The sequence below is a fragment of the Pomacea canaliculata genome, linkage group LG14 (genome assembly GCF_003073045.1).
Source record: "Pomacea canaliculata isolate SZHN2017 linkage group LG14, ASM307304v1, whole genome shotgun sequence".
NCBI classification, from domain to species: Eukaryota; Metazoa; Mollusca; class Gastropoda; order Architaenioglossa; family Ampullariidae; genus Pomacea; species Pomacea canaliculata.
The window spans coordinates 1,684,620-1,711,252 of NC_037603.1; the positions used below are offsets into that span (position 1 = coordinate 1,684,620).

The 26,633-nt window shown below is 43.7% G+C and overlaps 1 protein-coding gene across 1 annotated transcript in view; it reads right to left on the reverse strand.

Moving 5' to 3' along the window:
• The window catches only part of LOC112555855 (peripheral plasma membrane protein CASK-like), a 149,455-nt gene that overhangs the window by 76,024 nt on the left and 46,798 nt on the right, over positions 1-26,633 (reverse strand). The window contains exons 6-10 of the mRNA XM_025224397.1: positions 22,331-22,506; positions 20,208-20,330; positions 19,118-19,206; positions 18,636-18,727; positions 17,900-18,021 (exon numbers count right to left, since the gene is read on the reverse strand). Coding sequence (XP_025080182.1) covers positions 17,900-18,021; positions 18,636-18,727; positions 19,118-19,206; positions 20,208-20,330; positions 22,331-22,506 — 602 coding nt within the window. The remainder of the gene's footprint in view (positions 1-17,899; positions 18,022-18,635; positions 18,728-19,117; positions 19,207-20,207; positions 20,331-22,330; positions 22,507-26,633) is intronic.

The window sequence follows — 26,633 nt, forward strand, 5'->3', positions numbered from 1 at the left end:
CTGCTCCAAAATATGTCGATAATTTTATTGCTTGATTACTCAGCTTGTCCCAACTGAAAACGACCCCTGAAAAGAACCCAACCCCCAGGCAGCCCCACCGTCCCATCCAGGGTCTGACACCAACAAAAGCGCTCGCACATGTCTCGGAAATGAAAGCCCCAAGGGGAGCGCAATGCTGTGGCTTACCCCCGCCACCCGCGCGGAAAAAAATCAGACAGAAAATATAAAAAAGAAAGGAAATAGAAAACCCGCTGGCAAAGTCAATGTCTACAGAAATAGCATCCTGGGTGGTATGAAGGGCGGGGTATTCTTTCTTTGGACATCCCTTTCTCTCTAGGGAGGAAACGGCCAATCATTTGATATGCGGGTGCAAGTCTCCACGATGAAGCCCAGAACTGCAAACCGTGGCAGTTCGTGAGATTGTTGTATTCTTTAAACTGTTTGGCAGCAGGACTTCCAGGATGCAGCGAGGTGTCTTCATGTTAATCTTCCATTTCCCCTCCTAGGGATGTCCATTTTTCATTGACGGCAAAGCAAGTGAAGCGCGACACTGACCTCTCTCTTTCATCTTCTCGAAAGGATAATGGAAATTGACTAGGAAGTAAGAAAAGAGACAAAAAGAGAAAGCAAAAATCATTTAATAAAAAGAGAACTGTGGTTAGGCAAGATGGTAAATGCAGGTACAGTCCTTTTTCCCGGAAGAAGAGTTTACTCTACCTACACGATGTGAGTTGGGGGTCAGTGGGTGGTGGTGGGGTACTCAAACCTACCTTCCCGTGTACCATTGATCTCCACTGATCCTAACATCGCTCCCGCTGCCCACATCGGACCGGCCCACCATCGGACCCTGGCCACAGGTTATGTCCTACATATACTTCCTATCTCCTCACCCCATCGCCCCTCGTCACTGGCATCGTTCCAGACAAGGGAGCTTAGAGCCACGGTCCCAGCTCTTGATGGTGGTGGCTCAATCCCTCTATTACGATCTCCGTACTGTTTTGCTCACCCCTCCCCTCATCTATTTTTTCCCCTCCCTTGTCGTGATCTTCGTCCCCACCCTCTACACACACCCCCGTACCCTGGAAGAAGCCGGCGAGGAGGAAAATCGATGTGCGATCCGTCAGTCGCTGGTTACGTCGGCGTGTAACGCGGCCCGGCGGGCCGTTCCACCCTCCGCTAAAGCTCCTTGTAAGCATGCGCACGCGCAAGAGCAAACCCTGCACTATCCCATCGTGCATCGGGAAAGAGCAGGGAAAGGGGATAGAGAGATGGACAGGAACACATAACTGGACGAGAGATTCTTGTCCCCCCAGTTTTTAGTAGGTCAGTAATTTCTTGGAAGAAATGTCCCGGCCCGGGCCTTCGCCATTGTTAGCTTACGTCCGCCGCACAATTTCAAGAAAGAGAGAGCAAGAAAAGAAATAAAATTTTAAAATAAAAAATCAGACTTCTTCCTGAACGCCTTTCTCTCTACTTTCAATGGTACGGGCCAGCAAGGACCTGGGCCTCTGATGAAATTTCGAACCAAAGTCATGTCCCCGACGAGACAAAGGGAGGAGAGAAGGAATGCAGCTTTCGTTTTATTGACATAACCACATTAACATCGTCTGCAATTTAAGAAGAAGAACAACAAGAAGACAACAATTTAGCAGTGCCAGTAGCTCTTGTCTGACTACTTCTAGAAAAACATGAATAGGTGGCAAAGTCAGAAGGCCAGCCCTAAGTCAGTATATTTTCTACACTTCGACAAGATATTTTTTTATGTTATACACAAGAGGGGGGAAGTTTCTTTAGCATGAAAAGAAGCATATCTGCATATCTTCTAAGTACATAAAATATATCTTGGAAAACACTTGCAAAGTAATCGTTGTTGTTCTAAGCTTGCTAAGTCCGTATACTTATTAAATTAGGCTTTAAGTAGTGCTGATCAATTAATACACTGCTCATGTAGAAGCTACTGTGCATCTTTGGTTAAAATGAGTGAAAACGACGCTCCACCCCTTCTGTCTGGTTCTCCTCACCCGGGAAGTAAGGTGTTGATGATTAATGTTCTCTCCGCCAGCCCGCAGCTGACGGTGGAAGAGTGAGACACGGGCAGACCGTGCAGGACTCTTTCACGCATTAAACAGACTCAGTCACGGTTCACTTTCATCGGTTTGCTTTGATTTTTCTACTCATTATCTAAAATTACCACCGGTTAAGAACTTCTCTTCGATTTAAATCACTCTTTCTCCGTGTTAAGGAATTAAATCGTGAAGATGCTGACAGTCACAACCGTTACAAACCAAGCCACGCCCACTCACTCGCCCCTGTTTCTGGTTTGCGTGCGGTGTTAATGAAATTACTAAGTTCTGATTGCTACAGGACACCGATCTAATTGAAAGACCCTCATCTTTCATCGACGCGGACGACAGCATAGCCGAGACAGTGCAGGGGAGACTACCGGACACAGACTGTCCGCACGACGGCACGGCGGTTTTCTCCCTTTATTCCCCAGACTGCGCAAAGCCCATGTCCTGGCAGGTCCCACGTTGATCAATCTTCTCCAACGACTGGGATTTGTTGTAGTTCTCTGGTGTTACCGTCAACTCTATAGCAACTGCTAATTCTAGTGCCTTCTTACCCCTGACCCACCTCTCTGCACTCAACACACAAGGGGGCGCTTTTCAAACCATCTGTTCCTACATTTCTTCGTTCCTTGTTTCTGAGTAAGAGCCTAAAATCGTTTTAATTCAATTCCTGTTTATGTAGCCTGAACGGAAAAATTCTACTAGTTGCGTACTAAATACAAGACATTTAACTTATGTTATTATTTCCTTCTCTCTCTCCCACACGCGCATAGAGTTTATCCACCACAAGAATCCTCAAACAAGTAATGCTCATTTACCGACACCCTTCTGTCTATCGAAACAGTCGGAAGAGGCAGAAAAAAATATGGTAAACATTATGGAATGAAGAAGACATTCAATGGCTATCGTAATACGAGCACACACACTTACAACTAGAGAAACACAGTGTGACGAGCACATGTTCTACATTCCGAGTTTGCATGTGCATCTGTTTACATCTGCCTCTGTGTCTGTGTATGTGTAGGCAGGGTTCAGGATGCGGTAATATGTGTGTGTGAGGGGGAGGGAGAGTGAGACAGGACAGATGGTATGTGAGAGACAGAAATAAAAGGACTGAGCTGACATCAAACATAAAACTAAGAAAGGCGATCACCACCAGCTTATAAAACACAACAACTCCACTAACATTACAGAAGATCATTGATCACTCGTTGTCAAAAGCTGTAAAGTGAAAAAAACTGGAAGCCGTGCTAACTAAAACATCTCGGACACTTCACAATCAAAGAAAAAAATTCTTTGACATTTAGCATCATCCATATTTAAATGTCTAGTCTAAGCTTCTCAAAATATAATGCACGCCAACAGGCCGTTCGAAACAAAAAAAAAAAAAATACACAAAAAGGCAAACTCTGACATCCGCAGTTCTTGTTATTATTCTACGAGACTTTTTAACCACACGAACAAGCAGGCAAACCATGAAATAAAAAATCTTGTAATATGACGAGCGAAATGTTTTACACACCGCACTACCATGGTCATGTCCAAACCAATACGATGGTACATTATTATGATTACATATTAGTGTCATTAGTAGGGTTCAGTCCTGCCAATGTCTGAGCTTATCACATTGTAAAACTCCCAAAGCTGATTGCATTAGAACTCCTGATTTTTTTATTATTATTATTATTTTGCACCAATTAGCGCCACTCTGAAATCTTTGGAAGGTTTTTTACATTTAGCAAAACGCTGGTGTGCAGTTTGGACCCACAGACTGAACTTTCCTGCCAGTGCTTTACGGCGTACATAGACAAAAGATTTTTTTAAATTACAAAAAATACACAAATGCTCATCTTTTTCCAAAAATACTTTATCGCACGACTCTTGCGTTTGGGGTGTGTTTTGTACGACTGGCTTTCAAACGGGGTGGCGGGTGGGACATAGTTGCCAGCCGGTAACAAAGGTAATCCCATCAAGGCAGCTAGCATTGTAAGCAGATGCCAGATGCAAAAAACAAAACAAAACAAAAAACAACAACAAAACAACAAAAAACAGCAAAAAAAACAACCCAACAAAACAACAAAACCAAACAAACAAACAAAAAAAAAAAAAAACACACCAAAAAAAAAACAAACAAACAAACAAAAAACAACAACTCGAGACGAGCGCTGAACCCAGGACAGCCAAGCCTCACTCTACTGGAGACAGGCGTTAACCGCCCCTAGCTTTCAGACAGAATTCAATGCACGTTTGATGTTGGTTTCTACAAAATGGAGTTGTATAGACAAGCAATACCCTTTGAATGACTGTTGATATCTGCTAAATTATTTACACCCAAAGCTGAGTTTATTGCCACAAAAAGAGTCGCTACAACAACAAACACGTTATTACAAGATAAGAAACCATTTGGAGAAAATCTTATCATCACGAGGGGATGTGGAAGGATTGTGTCAAGGGATGCACAGCACGTGCACAGCAAAAGGAATGTGTCACGTGATCTGGTGGATGTACAGAGACTGGGCCAACGTTCCAACAGACAAGCGCCGCTGGCGAACGTGAGAGAACCTCAGTTCTATTTCCAGCAATTTCAATCACGATTTTAAAAAAATACACTCTGCCCACGCCTTTGAGGATAGGTGTCGCACCAACACTGAACGTGATGGAAAAAAAAAAAGAAAGAAAGAAAAAGAAGAAAAGAGAATAGGGAGATTGTAAGATATTAAGTTTTATAGACAAGCAGCTCAGACTCTCATGTCCGGAACACGCCCACAAGAACTGACTGAAGGAATTAATGGCGGCTATGAAAAGAGTGTGAGTGTGCTTTGTGCAAACAAGCTGATTAAAAAAAAGGAAAAAAGAAAACTGCGAATGTGAGCCACTCATTAAAAACGGACTTCTCCAAACGTGATGGTAGAGGAAAGCGATGAAATGTCAAACTCGTTTGTCCTCGCTAGCAAGTATGTTAGAAACCGTTTAGTGTGTGCGCGTGCGCGTCTGTGTGTCTGTGTGTGTGTTGAGCAGCTTTTCCTGCTTTCATCTCTTTATTTTCTGTGCTGATAACCTCTTGCACACCAATTCCACGGCATGCGGGTCGGAATCCAGACAGATTTAGCGGCTTTATGGTGGCTTTAAAAGACACGGACTGCTCTTTATCGCGCGTGTAAATAACGTACGTGCGTGCGTATACGCGTTCGTGTATCTGTATCAGTTTTCCAGCGACCACGAACAGCATCGTTTCAGGTTAATCATCTCAGCATGTCAACGCTAGATACAGCAAAAGATTGTCAAGGGGAAGGAATGTAAGATTGGTCAAACATGCTAACAGACATATTATCCGTTACTTTCAAAACCAAGCAAGCAAGCAAACAAACAAACTTCTTACCCGAAAGCCTGGACCCATAAACCACAACACGGTGTAGATTTGATGGAAAAAAGAATGTGCAAACTGAGCATTCATCATCTTTGAAGATTTCTCCTTCCTTGTTGCTTTTTTTTTTCTTTTCTTCCTTGAACTCTCCTCCCTTTATCCTTTGTATGTTTGTAGCATCACGGTGATCGCCTTGCTCGACTCCTCCTCGGGTTGCAGGATCTCAGCAACACTGCAAAAGGCATCGCACCGCTTGTCCCGGCTGAGACATTCTCACAGGAACGAAAACTCTCTACCAGGCCCTCGGAGAACCCAGCGGACTGGTCTTTTTTATATCTCCCTTCTTCACCCTTTGTGATCACCACATCTCGAGGAAAGGCCCAGAAAGGTGTGCCAGACCGTTTGGTGGAAGCTGCTGAGGGGTTGGCGTGCGGGAGTGTGCACGAGGTACGGAGGGAAAAAGTGCTGGAGGGAGGGGAGAAATTCCCAGCCTCATGTGACCATGTGACTGATGCCAGCAACATCCAGTTGTCCACAAACTCCCATAAAACGGTGTATCTCCTTACGACACCCGTTACTAACAGCCACCCGGTTACAATACTTCACAGCCAGATCAGGGTGTGTATTTCTCTCCTGGTGGTAGTGTGGATGTCCAGGAGATGTAAATTCAGGGGAGAGTGTGGAAGAAAACCGAATATAAATATATCTATATAGATGTGTGTCTCTCACTCAAGCATAAGAGATGAGCGCTTGCAATTCAGTGGGAAGTCTTTTTTCAGGGGAGTGGGGTGGGCAGTTAAATCCCACCAATTTCCAGACAGAGCCACTGATAGCTGCTCTTCAGCAAGGCAAAGAGGAGATGATTAGTATTCCTGCAAGAGTTCCTGACCTCAGGGAGCGATCCTGGGACAGCGTCTAATTATTCGTGGAAACAGCACTTACTGTGGCATCAAAGCAGCTGCACCCCATGTCCTCTCAAATACCCCGATCTTGTCTGTCCACACGTCCAGCCAGATCCTTCAAAACCGTCAGGCAAGGAATCAGTCTTTTTTTTCTCCACCTCCCAGGTAAGAACGACAGGTGTACTTATGGCAGAGTTCTTCAAATATTCAAAGAAAGTCTGACACTGAAGCCAGGTTCCAAGCTCGGAGGTTTACACAAGAATGAACACCGGCGCAGTAAGGTGCACTCTCACCCTCAGGACCAAGACCTCTCCGGATTTTTATCAGCGACTGCAGCACTAGGAGCCACACTGAAAGCTCCTCCTCCTTCTCCTCCTACAATTGTCAACTATTTACTTATAAACGCCACGAGGAACTTTGGCACGTGGAGATAAATGCGTGCGTGTCCGTACTTGTAGTCAGTGTCTCTGTGGGAACAAACTGTGTTCGGGGGGAACAGTCCTGGCCTTCTAAAGAAATCACTAGTATTGGCACACATAAAGAGGTATACAATCCAGTGCCACTAAGCTACCCGTGTTTCGTCGGGTAGCCAAGCGTTTCACGTCTGGCGAGGTTTGGGGATCAAGGGTGAAGAATTTGATATTTTTCTTTCCAGTGGGTGAACTTTGTTTGAAGTTTGAGTAAAAACAAAAAGCTAGGCAAGAAAGAGAAAAAAAGAGTAAAGACACAAGTGGAAGAAATAAAGACAGTAAAAATGGAAGGCAGGTATTGCGGCCCTATGCTCCTCGAGGAGTAACAACGACTAAACTAAAAATGGAAGGCAGAAAAACAAGCAAAACAGAAAATGAAATGCAAGACTAGTAAGACTCTTCTTTTTATGCTACATCACAGATTAGATATGTAGCATCACAGCAGGAGCACGGTCACAGGTAAGCAATGCAGGCGTGCACACTCATCCCTCCATAAACAAGCACACACACAAAGAGTGAGGAGAGAGAGAGCGCCGAAGGCATGGAGGGTGAAATACGAGAGGAGGTCGAGAATAATGGGAGAAAATGGAGGAAGAAATTCGGAAGCCGTTGGCAGCCAGGGACCTCGGATGAAGACAGGTGATGAGCGATGGTGCAGAAATCAGCAGCTCGGAGGGGCTCACCGAATCCAGGCAAGTAGTCTTCCCTCCATCACCTCCCACCGCCACCAGGCGCCACTACCACCACCTTCACCCGTAATCGTGAACTGCGTACTATCCACATCAAAGCTGCTAGCAACAAGCTTATGTCTGAAAACAAACCCAGCACCTGTCGTGTTCTTGCAGGATCTAAGGCAACAAAAACTCCCTTCAGGGACCGGAGGTGGTGGAGGTAGCAGCACGATATTCGTGATGTCATCCTGTTCCTGGAGGTACAGAACCAGCCAATGCCTACTTCGAGAAGACTGCCACAAAATCTTGCCCTACTCCTCCACACCCCAACTCAAAAAAAGTTGTTGGCGACTTAAGGATGCTATGGAGCGATGTGTGCCAAACAAAGGTCAAAGTTCAGCAGACGAGAAACAGCCGTCGTTAACCTGACACGAACGTTGGTGGACAAAACGCGAGGCAAAGATTCTTCTTCGCTGGGCAAATAGCCTTTGACCAAGTTGGAAAATGTTGTGCGAGGTCCTTGGAAACTAAAGGACTTGGGGCGAACTCTGGAACTTTAGTCAACATGCTGAACTAAGTTCAAACTTGTTTGTCAATACATTGCAAATACACTTGAGGATACGATGGGAATTCAAGCATTTCGGAAGTCTGGCATCTCGCACAGTTAAGAACGGCCTAAGGCGCGAATACCCAGGATACATACAAATATCGTGGTCAATACCTAATATAGTCAGTCTCGAGGTTCGGGTAGTAAAACCCGATTCATGGAAACTGTAAAAGCCGCCAAGTTACTGACACAAGAAATCAAGCGAGATACAAAGGTCATCCAGGAGATGACTACTGAGTGATAAAAGTATTCACCCGTGGACAAATAAGGGTCTTAATTCACACACCTATAAAGCTCCACTGACAGAGAAAGAAAGAGAAATAGAGAAAGATACAAAGAAAGACAGGGAGAAAGAGGAAAAGGGAAAAAGAAAAATACGGTATCTCTCCTTGCTCTCTGTTGCCCTCATGTAGATAAATATTCTAAATTCGAACTAAACCATCCTGTCTGCCGCACAGATTGGAGAGGAAAACCCACATGCCCCGGGAGGGGGAAAAATCGTTATCAACGCTCATCCGAGGGATCTACCAGAAACCCAAGTAAGCATCTAATTATAACTGTACCCGCTCATTATAATTCTAGCAAATGTACCCGATATCGCATGATGCCATAAGTCTTTACAACTAACGAAAAGCAGGCTTGCAGGACTAATGACCGGCATTCAGCCATGATCACGCCGATGATGATAACAATAATAGATAAAAGCGTGTATCTTAGGAAGTATCTTTCCGGCGTCTGTTCCTAATGTTGACCAACGATGGCGACGGCCAGACCGGCGCCAGCACGTGACGCGATCTGACGTCCCCCTGACGTCAGCGGTGTGTGGGATTGTGGGAGCAAAGTCTGGCGCCGGCAACGACATAACGACGTGCTTCCGGTTACTTTCTGTCGGGTGCACTGAAGCGTCTAACCAGGCATGAGCGTGTTCTGGGTTTTATTAACCGCAAGAATATTGCTCCGCCCTCTTGTTGCACTTTGAACTATGACCTCTTCATAAAGCTGTGTCCACTACCACAAAAAATAAATAAATAAACTGCTGAGCTGAAGTAAAACACTGCCGGCTGATTTGAATAAGATAAATTTTATATAAATTTGTTGAGGCAAAATAAAGAAAATGCTGGCTTCCTTAAGAAATGAATAAATAAATTATATTTATAAATTCTATTAATAATTCTTTAAAAATATAAACACAAACATCGTACGTTGAGCTAAACGAAATATTGATAGTTTCGTTCTGGAAACCGAATGACAATGGCCACAGAGTGGGTGATGATGACCCTGCAAAAGGGAGGAGCCGATTGCGAGTGTGGAATGTTTTTACCTGTAGTCAGACTACACACACACACAGTTTGGATCAGAGCTGCTTCGGGGCACAAAGGAAGGAGGGAAAGAGGATGTAACATGACAGATACAAATGCCGTCTCTGGTCAAAATAACCCTCTAGGTTTCACCTCCCAACAGGCGGCCTGCCAGCGGTGATGCTTAGTCCCTTGTCTGCCAGACTGGAAACAATGAGTTGTACTGTGGTAACGCTTGCTGCCGACTGACAGGAAGAAAAAACAAAAAGGTAAGCGGGACGAGGCGGGAGCGGGCTGACGAGGGCTAGAATTCTCGAGGCTTTCCCAAGTGTACGAGGCAAACAGTGAGAACTAGTGGAACTCAAGCTCCAAGACTGAGCTATTTTTAACGGAACTGCAAGACTTCGGCAAATTCTCGAAGAGAAGTGAGAAGAGTGTGAGAGAACCACTTGAACTAAACTTCTTTCCACTTTCATTGTAATTGTAATGACTTTCTTAAATATATATATATTGGAAATAGAGCACACCTCCCATTTAAATTGCCCATTGGGACAAATAAAGTTTAGTGTTATTGTCATCAGAAAAATTCTAGACTGATGTCGCTGCTTTCTGCGTCTCTCGGGACACCAACTCTTGGACGCATGCGCAGACCATCGAGAAGAGCGACGTCTGACTCATCCGACACGCATTAATGTCCGTCAACCTCTGACCTGTCCCAAGAGAAATGAGCTGCGAGGGTAGACGAGAGGCCAAGCGGAAAGAAGCCGGGTACATCACCTTGTAAACGCATCATCGTCGCGATCCTTCACCTTCTAATCCGCCGACGCGCATTTAACACTCGGCTGGGACTCCATCACTGTGGGACCAGTTGGGTACCGCGGACTCTTCGCACTTTCCAGAGCTCGGCACTAAAAGCAAAGTTTCCAGAACCGGCAAGACACTTGAAGAAACACATCTCTCTCTACTAACTACCCATCTTTCCATTCAAATGTCTAGTACACGTGTTCAACTAAAATATGTTGTTGTTTTTTTTCAGAGCTGTGGATTTATGTCTGTCCTCAACGGATATAGGAGATTCAGACGTTTTTGTGTTGTCAGACATTTTAGAAAAAACCGACAGTCCAAGGAACTGAAAATTTCAAACCGACAAGGTACTACAAGAAACAACTCTCTTTTTCTCTCTCTTTCCTACTCACACTCACACACACGGACAAAAACACAATCCCACATTGCCAAGCAAGCTCATTTTTACCTCCCCTGACATGGAAGCCTTCTCACTGCCAGTATGTTTCTGTCAAAGCGCCGACACGAACGGACATACATACTTACAAAGGTTTCTACTTGTTATGGTCCTCTTTCTCTTGTGTGCACGACCTGAGATTGTTTGTTGGTTTCCACGGCGACGCACAGCTCGGGCTCTGTTGAAATTGTTGCCGGAGAGACCTATTGATCACGCTCAAGGGCAGACTACCGAGGGGGCCGGTAACTCTTGACGCCAACTCCAAGTTGCGGAGCGGAAAGCAGACGGAGGACGAAGACAAGCAAGAGACGAGGATGAAGAGAGATCGAGAAATAACGACAAAAGTCAAGGACACGGCGATGGTAAACTTGAGGACGACGAAGACAGAGCGTGCGCATTGATCAAGAAGGTCGTCAGGGGGAGGGAGAAGAAGGGGGAAGGGTAGGAGGAAGGTATGAGGAAGGGTAGTGGTCATGTTTTACATCAAGCCAGCAAACTAAAGTTATATCACGGCAAAGCAGACATCCCTGTGAAAAGATGCCACATGCAGAGAAAGAAAGCGTGGTCGAGACGAGATCTGAACCCAGGACAGCCAATCCTCAGTCTCATTGTATTGGTGACAGGCGCTAACCCGCTACGCCACCGGGTCTCCCTCAGTGATTAGAGCACGAACCCTCCATTCTAATGTTATCTTTGTGGCGACATTTTCAAGAAATTCAACGACGACGATGACGATGATGATGAGAATAATAATGACGATGGTGATTGAATGAGAGCGGTTTCTACATTACAGAAAACAGTAATGTTCATTATAAAACCAAGAAAAAATAACTATTCTTTTATCGCATATATATATATACACAAAACATGACACAACATTAATAATAACAAAAGAAGATCTGTAAACCACATCTACCAGTTGTCGAGTAGGTTTATGCATTCTACAGCGAGCGAGTGAGCGCGCACACATACACACTTGAGCCAAGGATGACGGCGGTGAAGATAAGACACAGTTCTACAAGATGAACTATAATAAAACATAAACACCAACAATACGGGAAGTACAAGCTTGTATTTATGATTTATATTAATATGATTTATCATTGATAATATTAATATAATTTATCCCGACGCCATCAAGGAAGTCCATATTAAGAGGGAATGAGTACAGGAAGTACACACCAACAAGGTCAACAAACAAGAGAGTTACTCTCGTGCTTTCTAGAAATGTCTGAGGCACAATGAACACAACTCTACATAATTCAACATCGTGGTTACCACCATGGAACAGGACAGAAAAATATTCAGGTGGAAAGTTTCCCCAAAGAAATAATAAAAAAAAAGACTGAAGCATGTATTACAGTAGGTCTACAACCGATGATCCATGACTGCTCACTTCACTGAATTGCATCGGTGACATCTTGTTTATTAAACATTTAAGAAAGGAACAACCCAAAAGGAAAACAATATACCTGTTTGTGTGTGTGTGTGTGCGAGAAAGCGTGGGTGCGTGCGTGGACGTGTGCTTCTGCTTGCTTGTCTGGGTACGTGTCTTCACATCCACCCCACCGAGGTAGGGTCGAAAGGGGTAGCGATTGCCGCGGAGGCTGACAAAGGATTGCAACCGAGCGCTCGCCGCTCGTTTACCTTGTAATCAGGAAGAGGTTGCACCCGTCTCCGGCGCCATGGCGACTTGACAAACACCGCCGCCTTCTTGCACAGACGACACACCCGCTTCATCGCGCGCTCCAGCTTCTCTCCTCCACCTCTATCGCTGTCGAAGATGGCGAAGAAAGGGTGGGGTAGTGTCGGGAGGGGAGAGGTGAGATGGGGTGGGGGATAAGCAAGGCAGTTACCTGTACAGGTTGGCACGGGCGAGGGTGTCAAGGTTCCTCTCTTCACTCACTCCCACAAGAAAAAAATGAAAGAAAAAAAAACAGTCAGACGTCCGCAAGCTGGTGACAAGCGCGCGCCCAGATCTCTACGCCGCTCAAGATGAATAATTGATCCGCAGTGATTGGCAAGAATCCCGCACTTACTTTGCCAAGTCGAAGGCTTTATAACTCTTTAACTCCAGCGACACACTTCCGGATCGAGAAGAGGTGCGCGCGCACGTCTTCAGACGGAACACGGTCCAGGCAATGTCTGTCAACTCCTGTGAACATCCTTACATCACAGTCTGAAAAAAATCTTGTGGAAGTGGAAACAAGAAAATGATTTTTTTTTTTTAAAACGACATCCAAAAAGTTGTGAAAAACTAACATTTTGGAGGAGGAGGAATAAAGTCCCCGTGTGACTGATATAAGCATCGGTTGGCCCTAACAGCGGGCAGAGGTCTCAGCCATTCATCACTGTCATTTACAGTGCTGCCCTCTAGCGTCGTCCAGCTTCTAGCAAGACCAAGATGCTCCGCCCGCCGCCGGTAAGTCCCCGGAACACGCGGATGGTTCTGCTGCTCCAGCGGAAGGATTTGGAGTGAGCTCACGTCTGTCGCATGGTCGTCAGGCCGCCTTCACACCGTCAAACTTTATCTACATTTTGTAGTTGATGGAATGGAATCAGGTTGCAACAGGAATGGAAAGATGTTTAGTTTTAAAAAAAAGCTAGTGGTGTTACATCTTCAAACTCCTCCATGAAAAAACAAAAACCATCCTCTTCACATCACAGCTTTCGTTGAAACAGATAACACACTGCGAAAAATGTCTTCTCGGAAACAAGTGGAGAGAGAGAGAGACAGCAGTAATCATACTGGAATAGCCGGAAGAATTCACAGCACTGCCAGACAAACACAAACAGATCAGCAACAATCACGCTCGTCGAATTCCAACATTAAAAATTACTTTCAGTGCAGACGCACCTGAACAACAGAATCGATAATAACGGTGTCGTCATGTCCTAGATGTCTACAAAGACAGACTTCAAGAGGAGAAGTAAATTGGTTTTAAACATGAACAATGTCCGCCGCCCTAACAACTCCTAATAGCATCTCCCCCTCACTCCCTCTCAGCCATCTTGTCGGAGACACAGCCGCCATGACCAGAAGTGCATCTTGTCTTCCCAGGGCTCAGCCACCTGCAGGTGCTGCTTACCTGCGCCGTTAACTCACCTGATCGCGGGGTGGGTGGGAGAGGGGTGGTGTGGTGTCTTTCATCATGGCTAAGCGTTCTTCCCTGTCTGCGAGCACTCCCACGGGGTGGACCCCTTTGTTCCAGACTTTGTCAGCGCTGTTGTGTCCGTCGGTACTTGATGATGTGCGACATGGTTAAGAGGGAGGAGAGACGATGGAGGCTGTGAAGCTTTTTCTAGGTTGTTTAAATATAGCAGCGTGGTGTGTGTGGTCTGTGTGTGCGAACATTCATAAGTGAGTGCATGTGTGTACAATAATGACTATAAAGACAATCACAGACCGAAAAAAAAAATAAATAAATAATATGAAAAAAAATAAAACCAACAACAAGGCCAATATACAGGTAGACAAGAAAGGGCATCCACAGAAGCCGTCTGAGACTAGAGGGGGTCAAGCCAGAGGTAAGGGGTTCAGTACTCTTGCCACCTGAGTACCTGGCGACAGGTGGCGTCACCAACAACAGTTGTAGTCCACTGCAAGCCTAGATGGACGAGCAACTGCCTCTGCAGCAATCTCAGATGCCAGGTCCGACAGCAGTGACAAATGTTTGCTGTCGATATGTATCGTATGAAAACTAAGGGTATATAATGCAACTGTAGGATTAGGCTCTAAGGTAACACTCCATTCTGTATAGGCCTCAATGAAAACATTCCTCTATGGTGTATTAGTAATTGCGAACCTCTAAAAACACCAGAAACACTTTTTTTTAAAACAAAATGTCCCGGATTGGTTATTGTACAGGTTAGACAGAATACTGATGCCATCCACGACACCGACAGAGACAGCGATACGGCATATTTTGTTTTTTAATAAAGGGGTGAGGATGTAAGAAAGGTTTGTTCTTTGGATAAAAAATTTCTATTACCTTACGATTTCCTACGACAGTCAATACCTTACTGACCCAGTCAAAACCACCGCCCACTGACCCCCAGCACGATGTAGTCAATGACTGTGACGACGAAATCCTTGAAACACGCATCCATCTGCAACATTCCAGTTCCACACATACCTATCTCAAGCCCACATCCTGTCCTTTCCTGGGACTTGGTCTTGAAGAGAGACCGCCACACGCCTGCACCAGGAGAAGTGGAGGATCAAACAATATTAAGTCTCGGGGAGAAGACCGGGTGGGGGAGGGTGTGAAGGGTGGTACCAGCACGCGCGTGGTTAATACCACTTGACCCTCCCCACCCCTGCGATCTCCACTGAGCAAATGTGTTTATGATGGAGCCAATCGCCGGACTTTGCTTGGCAAGAAGGAATTACTGCCAAAAAGAGTGGGGAAGCCAGAAATATATAAAGTGGGTACGTGTGTGTGTGTGATAGAGAGAGAATAGGGGACGAGAATGAAGACGAAATTCTAAAGGAAGTCGTTTAAGTAGATGATAAATAGAGTCGATGTCTAAATCTCATTACAGTCGATTTAAATTCTGCCGAAAAGTGTATTTGCAGAAATCTTGAAAAATGTGAGAATGAAAGACGAGGAGTCACTGAGCGCAATCTGGAAGCAGCCTGCATTTGAACAGTAGGAAGATGTGCACGAGACCCACGGTAGGGAGAGGGAGAGAGACAAAAAAGGGGGAAAAAAAACCAGCAAAAGAGAAAACCTGAAATGGAGGAGACTGATGTTTAACTCCGAGTCAGCAGCCAAGGCTAGAAGGTTCTATAATCACGTGCAAGCGAGAGAGAAAGAAACAAAGAGAAAAATAAAAACAAGATATCGATAGGAGTGGTGTAAGGCTAGGAAAGGAGAGAGAGAAAGATAACCGAAGGCGAGAAAATTAGATAAACGCAAAAAAACATTTATTTAGATTTTTAGTTTTCCAATCAGACGCAGAGCTATGTAATCAAATTAATAATAATAATAATAAAATAATGTTAAGGAAATTGTGGTTATCACGAATGTCATCGACGGGGTCGTCAATCACGAATAATTCTACACAACACAGAGCAAACGTAGGTATGTGTGAGTGATAGATAAAGATTGACATTGTTGACTGTCTCAGTTTTCGACATTAGGACAAAGAGAGGGATGGAAGGTTTACAAAACTATTTGCGATGCACAGCGATACTAACACAGTGATGAATCTTTAATAATGCAAACATCTTACTGTTTGCTTGTAAAGAGCTTTTGAAAAAAATATATATATGTATATATTTCTAGCTAAATAGGAGCAACGTATAGTCCGAATGGTCCACCGCAAAAAAAAAATAAAATAAAATAAATAAATAAATGATAGGTGTTCAACGACAAATTATTTCCCTTCCCCCAGCAATAATATTGTTCTTTTTCTCTGTAACATGCGGTCTATCCTCTCCTCGACCCTCTTCCCCCCTTAGCCCCCTCTGAAGCCACCCCAGAAGGTGGTTGATATTGGGGTCAGATAATAAAGAGTTGAGGTGAGGAGCGGGGGGAAGGAGGGGCAGACAATCTGCTCAGCGCGACGATGTCCAGGCCTGGGGCAAGGTCCACGTGCTATTACCTCCGCTGAAGCAGCTTTTAGCTCCACTTCGTCATCCCGTAATGATGGCGGATCCCTTCAGTGCACCAGACACGCCAGCAGCTGTCGTCTGCCTGCAACCTCGTTCTCGCCTTCGTTTTGCGAGTTCAAGGTTTGGGTCGCTGGACCAGCCATTTCCTCAGCAGTAAGAAGCTTCGAGAAGTGGCAGAGAAGATAGTATATATATAAAGTAAAAGAGAGAAAGAGAATGTGTGTGGGATGATGGGGTGGGAGACACGACAGAAAGGTTGCAGCACATTCACTGTGTTACTACTGCCGAGACGAGAACGGCAGAAACTCAGGAGGATCGGAAGCAATATTTACATTCGCTAGCCCTCGCCTTCTTTATCTGACCCAGCGGGGTTTTTTTTTTCATGTTGGGAGTTAATCACGTAAAGTAGCATACTAAAACATATTAAATCGATTATAGCGATTTATAGTTCCAATATTCCCAGCTCTAAACTGTTTACAAATCAAATTAAGTTTTTTGCCACCGTCGCCTCGGCATGCACCGCAGTCAACAAGAAAAAAAGAATGCAAGGCACTCAGGCCTCTCCTGCAAGGGACGTTATCACCCTCGGCAGGAACGAGAAGCGTGTAAAGGGAGACAACCATGCCGGGTATGGATAACAGCATTCTTCTAAACATCCTTTATAGGCACACGTTCTTCCTTCATCTTTATCAACGTTTAGCTTTTATCTTGGTTGGAAGGTTGTAGATTAAACTATAAAATAAGTGATAGTGATGAGGACGGTTATTGTTATTATGTGCATTGTGTGATGCTATGATTCCTTGCTCAATTTTCACAAGGCTGATTAAATTTTTAAAAGTGTTGTTTAAAACCGTCATGGTTAATAACTTTTACAGAAATAGTTTCCTGGCTGGAAATGCCAGGCTTGCGTCTTGAATTGCTTCACAAACATTTGCTGTCAGAGCAGGAGGGAACTACTAAAATCTGCATTATCGCCCCTGAAGTGTGTTTTATGATGCACGGTATGGGAAAAAAGGTTACGCTAGGGTGATGCACTATTTATATAACTCTCACATGATACATGAGCATCGTCGATTAAAGGTCCTTCCCAGTCCATGCACGTCCACGCATGTGCGAATACGTCAACACAATGGTGAGCGTGCGTGCGCGCAAAGCTGTTAATAGTAGATAAATGAAGAGGCAGTAAATAGTTGTATGATAAAGTGTAGATAAAATCAAGTACTATGAACAGGATAAATTGTATCTACGTCCTCGTTTGGACTAAAAGAGTACGGCATACACCCTAGTACTTGAAAATTTATATTAATAAAACGTGGAGAAAATAAATATTCCGCTCTCTAAACGCACATTAAGGACACGTGTAATACGGATGTAACATACAGTACAGACACATACACCATATACATACACATGTAGAATTTTTTTCAAACGGTCTTCAAAGCTCGGTACTTACCTTGAACAGAATACGATGCTTACAGAAGGGCGCGCATAGACACATATTCACAACATGCATTCAAACACTTATGTCAAGATATGTACACACGCGCAAACAAACGATTACACACATTCCAACGCACTCACCTTCATTCATCTTCCTCCAACCTCAGAGTGCCAGGGTCATGAGAATAAAACAAAGTTCAGAAACACGCGGTACTCACGTTCAGCAGCGCACACAGTCTCTTGTCATGGAAGACTGACTCCAGCAGGACGCAGTCCTCCTCCGTACAGTCCGTGAGACACTGGATTTCTTCCAGCGAGTCCAGCACCTGGGACACAGCGCCTTTGAAGAACGGCACAAACAGTTACTTCCCTTCGACTGCTATTCGGCAAATCCGTCATTAAGTAACAGAATAAAGTAAAATAATAAAATAAACGAAATATTAAACAACTACATATCGGGTTACGGTGAAAAAAATCCACAACAGTTAAAAAAATTTCCAAAAATATTATTCGTGAAATTAAATTATTAATGAGGGAAGGGTAAGGAAGGATACAGAATGTACATTGCTACCATCCATCAAGACAATATATATATAAACTACAGGATGGTATTCCTGCAATCGTAAAGTTTGTGATAACAGAGGATGGGGGAATCTTTCTACAAATACAGATATTTCATGTTTGAATTCTAAATGAGTTGGAACAAATACCTCTCTGCTATATTTAGAGGAAATAATGCAAGGGAGACAAGCACTGATATATAACCAGAGCCGAGAGAAAGCCATTGAAGGAAAGAGATTGATGGAGAGAGAGAGAAGAAAAAAAACCCTGACAGACTGAAAGTTAGAAACAAAAAGAAATACAAACCAATATTGAAATACAATTATTTCAATCTTCAAAATTTCAACAATTAATCATAATTAAGCGTCCAGTCAGCTGTCATCATCGACTCACCAGCAGACGTTTCTTCTTCCTCGACAACCTCTTCCTGGTCGTTGTAAAACGTGGCCCACATGGAGCTGGACACCGCCGCCATGATTGGCCCCCTGCCAGCATGCCAGTAAACTGAGTGTTCACTATGTTCACAGTTAATATTTCACACAACTTCCAGCGGGACAAAATCCGGGATACCAGAGCTATTTACTTTGTTACCACACTGTAGTGCTGACAGCGAGCACAAACAGCTAAACAATCATTTATTCCCCCAAACTCAGTGTTTATGATATTAGTCGGCCACGGTGTCTGTAATGCTAAAATATTGTGTATATTAGTATGTTGGGTGTCTGTAACACACGTGATGCGACATTAATGTAGTGAAAGAGAAACGATGTTTGAAACCCTAGACACGTTACAGACAGTGTAATGCACGGCTGCCTGTAATGCAAGAGAGTGTAACACCAAGGATGCCAAAGACAGGTGTACGAACGACCGCAAACCTGTTTACCTTCAGTTTTCGTCTTGCGTTGAACTTTTTCAGCTCCTCTACAGTTTCATGCAGGTGCATGCGCGGAATTTCTCGCTTGTTCTGGAACATTTGAGATAAAACATCCTTTTTATTAAGCTGTTTACGACAATACTGAATGAGCAAAAGGAAAGACAGAAAAAATCCCCTTCTAAACAAAAAAGAAACAGAATAAAAATCTCCGATTAAAAAACTAAGTGGAAGAATTTAATTTTACTTTTCTTCTTTGCTTTCATACGCTGTTTTAAAACCTAAAACTTAAACTGTAACTATCAATGTATCTGGTTCCTAGAGAAGTTTGTTTTAAAAAAATTAAGTTTTCAAAAATGCTTTTCTGAGTCTGCGTACAAATTTACTAATGTGTTATATTTCAAAATGTAAAGCATGCTTGCGACATCTGATTTATATTTTGGCTTTTATCGTTAATTATATGTGTTAAGTCATTCATTACACACGTGCAACGGTGTTTTTGCCTCATAACGGAAACCAGTGGGATGAAAACGCCATTAGTGAACGAAGGGCGAAAAAAAAACAACTAAACCCAACAATTTTGCGCGAACAGGAAGACCGTTACATACAAATCAGTGAGTGGCAGTCGGAAAAAAAAAATGAAAGGAAGTGTGACAGAAGCTAGAGGAAGACAATGTGAGTTTGACTTTATTCAGTCAAGAGCCTAAGGAGAGAGAGAGAGAACTGTGTAGAGGGAAAGAATGGAGGTCAAAGCCAAGCAAAAGGAGGGATGGGGTGAAGGGTAAAAATAGTCCGGTTGAAGAATCAATGTATGCATGAAAGTAAGTGTGAATGAACAGACATAAAGTCGGATCCAACGACAGACGATGATACACGTGACAAAATAAAACCACCTTTTTCACATCACCAAAATAAAATAGATCAATCCCTTTGCATCGCTTTCATCGTTAACACAAGCCACGTGGCGGCCATTTTTTTATGGCAGGTCTGGACTGGTCAATCCCAGGACGATGGTCACGAACATGGCGATCAGGGGTAGCTAGTCAGTGAGGGTCAAAGCTCATTGGAGAAGAAACTAGGGCGAGCCTTATCACCTTTATCCACGGGTGCTCCAGGGCGCCTTCCACGGTGAGTCGTGTTTCTGGGTTCAAGTCCAGGAGACGGGTGACCAGGTCCTTGGCCGAAGCGGATATGTTGCCCCACTGTTTCTGCCTCATCTGCAACCGAAATGAAGCAATGACGTCAAAATAAATACCGATGCAGTTACAAAAAGAAAAAAAATCGGCAGTTAAGAAAATGTGGGTGTGCGGCGATGAAAGAGTGCAAAGAAATTTGGAGAGAAAAGCCTCATCAGAGATCAGAGACTTGAGCAAACACCCGTTATTGGGCGGTGCTAATGGAGCTGTGCATTAACAGATGGGAATGGAAGAGAGAAATCTCGCGAAAAAAGGGGAAGTGGTGATGGCGGCAGATAGGGAGAAAGAGAAAGGAGAGAGAGAAAGAATGACAGACTAAAAAAAAAAAATCTAGGATAGAGGTGTGTGTATGTGGAAGAAGGAGAGTTTGGGAAGAAGCTGGGATTAGGATAAGCTTAGTTTAGGATGAAAAAAAGTCCTCTTGCTTTGTTAGTTCCTAACTAGAACCGCTACTTTCCCCTGCATCACAGAATTCATCGATTCCGCCTGCTGCAAACAAAAGAATCGCCGTGCCGGTCCTCTCTGACACGCAGGTAGCAGGCAAGTGTAAAGCCATCACCCATTGATGAAGTGCAAGCAAAACAACAACAAATAAATAAATCAAGAAAGAAAGAAATTAGTTGTAACTTTAACCTCATCTGTGAAAGCAGCCGTTAAAGTTCATATATGACGTCAACATGAATAATTGTAATTGCATAATCTTAGTGAAGGTAGAGGGAAAAAAAGAAGTTTCTGTAATCTTGGATCAGTACCGAGAAATAAAGTATAGAGTAGAAAGAGAGCGAATGTACTCATGAAAAGAAGGAGAAAAAAAGAGAATGGCTCAGCAAGATGTGTGTGCGCGCGCGCGCGCGTGTCTACGTGTATGCGTGTCAGAACAAAGTTACTTCCGTTCTTTTAATGTATGCAACAGTCTGTGTCCGCTTTCGCAAATGAAAGCACACACACACACACAAGAATAACTGTTCTGTATTTGATCTCATTCTTCTCTTCCTCAATATATTACCCACAATCCCATTGCCATTTGATTTAAAGCACCCGTATCACCGCTAACGCTAACAACCCAGATCACTGTGCCTACACTAAGGTTATTTTGTTAAGCTTGTTTTTCCTTCTAACCCCAAGGGTAAAATGAAAGGTGGGCTGCGGAAATCCCAAGCTGAGGAGGAATGAAGCGTGAAATAAAAGACAAACAGCGGAGGAAAATTACTGGTCAGGTGATGCAAAGGAACTGCTTCCCGATCGATGATATCCGACTGACGTGAGTTCATCATTCATTTATCCGCTTTCTTGTCGTGAGCGATGAAATGGCTTAGCTTGTTATTTATGCAGTCTCTCGTTCTCTCTCTCTGTGTGCTGAATGCGTTTTAACAGAATCAACGTATAGTGGAGGGTTTTTTTTTTTCTGCTACTATGTTTCCATATTTGGTCTGGTATTCAAAGTCAAACACCAGATGACATGAACCAAGCCGACAGAATAACTAGAGGGCAATGATTTCAAGGTGCTTGACAGATTCCATTTACTCCGCATCCTCCTCAGGTGTGCACTACTTGCCATGCAGCGCATGCGCTTTATTGAAGCTTCCGCCTGTCAAGGTTCGCTGAGTTTACACGACCGACAACTCGAAAGGAACAGCAAGGTCTGATCCACACTTGTTTATGGCCCTTTCTGTGACGCTCATTTTCCCCCCTCTATGACGTCATCACGACGTCATAACCATCCTACACGTCGTCAAAATAAATTATGACGACACTGATGAAGTTTACCTCATTCCCTGCAGTAGTACTGCGGAATACTAAAGGGCTACGTAAAATTGGCGAAAACAAACAAACAAACAAACAAACAAGAAAAGCTTAAATATACGCTCTTTGTAGTCCTCCCATTACGTTTTAGAGAAAGAAGACTTTTTTATTTATTTGTGAGAGGGGAGTGTAGGGAGCAGACGGGGAAGACGCATAATTTAATTCGCATAAGCGAGCAGTGACCTGTGTAAGAGTTCACATCCTAATACTGGACTAACCTTGTAACTGCCTTTGAGGATGAGGTCATACAGCCTCTCTCTGGTGCCGGAGAACGGCGGGTAGCCCCCGAGCAGGATGAACAGGAGGACGCCGGCGCCCCACATGTCGACGGCGCAGCCGTAAGGCTTCCGCTCCACCACTTCCGGCGCCATGTACTGGGGAGTGCCCACCCGCCCTGCAAACAAACGCGGCAGACAGACCGTGACATCGCCTAACCCATCAAAGAAGGCTTTTGGTGCCTCCGACAGTTGCCGATTCCCCCAAAGCCATCGAAAGACAAGCAAAGCAACGAGACGAAATGCGGCGTGATCCCCCTAACCATCCCATCTCTTTTTCCTCCCCGTGACGCGAAAAGCGCGAATGGATTGATTCTCTTTCTCTCGTCGAAGCCTCGGAGATATGAGAGTATCCCCATGCCAACAGGGTTTTAGCTGGAAACCACTCTCCGGAATGCACAATGAGCTTTGTCCGGAGTTCATCTGTAAATTCTGGACTGGCGAGTGGGGAGTGAGGAGGATGAATGACGACAAGTGTCTTTGAGACCGACGAGGGGGCGGAGAAGGCGAAACCTATTAATGAGGCAGTCGTAGATCACAAAAACAAAACAAAGCCAAAAACAAACCCAAAATTTAAAAAAAAAAACCCACAAAATGCAAATATCAAAACAAACTGCAAAAAGTATACCAAACCAAACAAAATGCGGAAGAAATAAAAAAAGTGCCAATACAAAACAAAGTGCAAAACCATAAAACATCTAAATAAATAAAAAACAAAATGCAAATTACAATCAAGACAAAATTTCAAAACTAAAATAAAAAACTAGACACAATGCAAATACTAAAATAAAAAATGCCAAGCAAAACAAAACGCCAAAACTAAATCAAAATTAAAAACAAAATGCAAAAAAAAAAAAAAAAAAAAAAAAATACCAGAAAATGAAAAACATAAAACAAACGCGTAAATATAAGTAAAAAAAAGAAAACAAAAAAAGCGAATAGACAAATGAAATCCCCTCCTCCCCACAAAAATCCCCAAAAAAATCAGTGTACCTTGAGACTGATATTTGCAGACCTTGTTCAAGCCATGTCCTACAACTACCTACAAGTCATACCGCAATTTTTGATTAAGTCTGGTCAAACATGATTAGTTTTCCACGCCTTTATTTTTATTTATTTATTGTTATTCTTAATCGTCACTGCGAATTCAGAAGAGGTTCACCGTTAAGGATTTCTGTTAATAAGCCCACTGATTCCTTTATTTCCATTGCATTTCTACATTCCCGCTGAAATCTCACGATATTCCTGCAGGATCGAGACTTTTACATCTTCTCTTGAGGTGGAATGTTCATGTTGTGTTGTCAATGATGGCGGTATTAAATCTTCCTACGTGTTTTTAATTTCTTAGTTCTGTGTGCTTTTAAGTAGTTTCAGTTCCGACTGTTCACCGCTGGTGGATGACACCACGATCCTAGCATCTGATCACAGATATTGGGACGAAAAGTTTCCCTTTTAATAAATAATGCTGCTGAGCACGAAGACATGATGATGACGATGACGGCGACGATGATGATGATTTATTCAAAAGCCCTTACTCAGAGCAGGTCATTGGAGGGCGGACAAACGATTCTTCCAACAGACGTTTCTGTGTAACGGCTGGGTCGTAAAGAACAGGGAATGATGGGTCATGCAGATAACAGTGATGCCACTTTAAACGACGATAGCGTTGGGTCACGCCAAGAAGCCAACTACGACCTGACGGCCACCTGCTGGTTCGGATTCTGAGTTATTACCGTCCGGCACAACACAGGATGGAGCGGGACTGCAGAGGGCTGGGATGGGTGACGAAGAGAAGGGGGAGGAAACAGCGAGAGAGCGAGCGGGAGAGAAACAAGAGGCAGACAGAGGCAGTGCAGTAAACATAAGTCTACAATGCCCATAAAATAACATGATGCTACTATAACGATATGAACATTTTTATGCGGACGTTGGTGAATATTTTCACTTCATATTTATTCATTCCCATCAAACGCATACATCCGGCAGTTGTCACGTGACGCTCGTCAGCGCTCGGGTGGATTTGTGCGGATGCCACTTTCTCACATCCCGGTTCTTGAATCAGCAGATAGCCAGCTTGATCACGTGGTCATGAGACTGACATTACATCCGCAGATTGTTTCCCAGATACCTCTCGTATTAGTGTAAATTTGTATGCATTATTCCACACCCTAAAAGTTTGTTTAAAAGAGCTTAATACCATATGATCTTTCCATCTCCCTCCAAGGTTTTATGGCGAAGGTTCGATTTTCACAAAGTGGCGCACGCTAACGATATTTAATGTGCAAACACAAGACCACAGTATTCGCAAAATTGTTCAGGTCTCAACTTCAGTTTTTAGACTTACCCCGTCTCATCTCCCCGCCAATCTGAGCGTTTCCCTTTGTCTACCCCTCCCCTTTCTTTATAAACAGCTTTATGTACAACTTATCCATACTCACAGCCTTACACATTAACTATACAACACCAATCACCAATGTCTTCCATAACTCAAGCATCGATACTTAGTAGCCATTCCACACTGATTAGCACAAGTTAGCACACGTATCATGTTCAGTGCTTGTATCTGTTTAGCACACATGCTGAGCGAAGGTATAAAATAATAATTGGAAAATATGCCAATCTCACTACAGCTTATCCTCCAATACGTCAAGCAAACATATAAATAAATGAGTAAATAAATACACAAAGCGTGGTGAAGCTGAAGTGCACTGTGAGTTCAAAGCATTAGGCAGTGGGCGAAGTCCAGTAATTTTAGTACGAAAGTGCGAGTTATCGGCGTCAAGACTGGGCTGATGGGAGTCTTACACTGGTTCCCCCGATCTGGGTAATCCTAGTTGTCAACAATAGCACTGAATGATGGATTCTGACTGCTGAGGCTGGCGAAATGTGGTTCAGCTGTGCAGAGAGGGAAAGCAAGTCAACCCTGGTCAGGTCCTCACGTGGTCTTCTTGTTGAAACTTTCTGTTGGTCTTACGAATCAAGTCATGAAGCAAGGCATGGACTCATTCAACACCAGTAAATAGACACCAGACCCACAAAAAAGTAGTGTGTCGGAAGTGGGATCCGAACCCGCAGTCTACAGATCCCCTGTCTAGGCGATAAGCTATTCACCCCTGCGCCACTGTCTACTCCTACCTCCAACCCACTATACTCACTCCCACGATACCCCCGTTGTCTGTGGACATGACCCCTGCAAGCAGTACCCACGAAGACATCTTTTCCAGGATAAACTGAAGTTTCACTGACTGACCGTTCCACGTGGCTTCAGAAAATACTGGTGTATGGAGACAGCTCTGCAAAACGGACGACCGGGCTGGAATGAAGGGACGGGGAGGCTCTGTGGAGGAGAAATAAAGCTTCTCTGTTGCCTTCAATCGATCTACCATTAGGTATTATTTTGGGCCAGACAAGTACATTATTTGCCCGCAGGGCGTGAGATTAGTTTGAGGAGCTGTTCTGCTTCTACTTTGAAAGTAAAGCAAGGTAGAGGGAGGTTGTGAAACGGAGGGATCGGTGTAGGGGGGTAGGGGCGTTATAAGACCCGGAAGTGATGTATGCAAAAATCAACGTTTTTATGACTGTCCTACATTTTCCTTGCCAAGGGAGCTCAAAAACTGACTATTTCAAACTTTGTAAGTGATTGCATCTCGCAGACGCAACTGAAAAAGCTTACAAAATATCCTATAAAAAAAGCAAAGAAAAATAAATCATCGGCCCAGACAAAGAAAGATCACCGAAACCGAGTTGTTTACTAGTTAATAAAAATATCTGTTATACTGTAATTTAAAAACAAATTACTGAATACTTTTATGACAAATATGGAAAGGAGGAATCTCTCTACCCGTAAGTCGAAATTTCCAAACCGAAAAGAAAATACCTCTCTAAAAAGTCGACGGCGAACTGAAGTTCTTTTAAATTATGCTAAACTTAAAAAAATATCGAGCAAGAAGCCAGACTTGACGCTTTCCAATCCCAAAAAACAACAAAATATAAACAAACTAAAGAAGTTGTGTTAGTCATGTACTAGAAAAGTGACAAATATGTGTTATATATAAACTCGGGTTAAAATTACAAATGGAACACTCTCGCCAAGGGGATTTTAATACAAAATAAAAGGATGTGAGAGTGGTCAGTCAGGCCAAGTCAAAGCGCCTACAACTGGGCGCAAACGCCGGTCTTACCGACACAATCGTCTCGCAAGTCAACCAACAACTGCGCAGCAGCAAGAGTTGTGTAATCTGCAAGG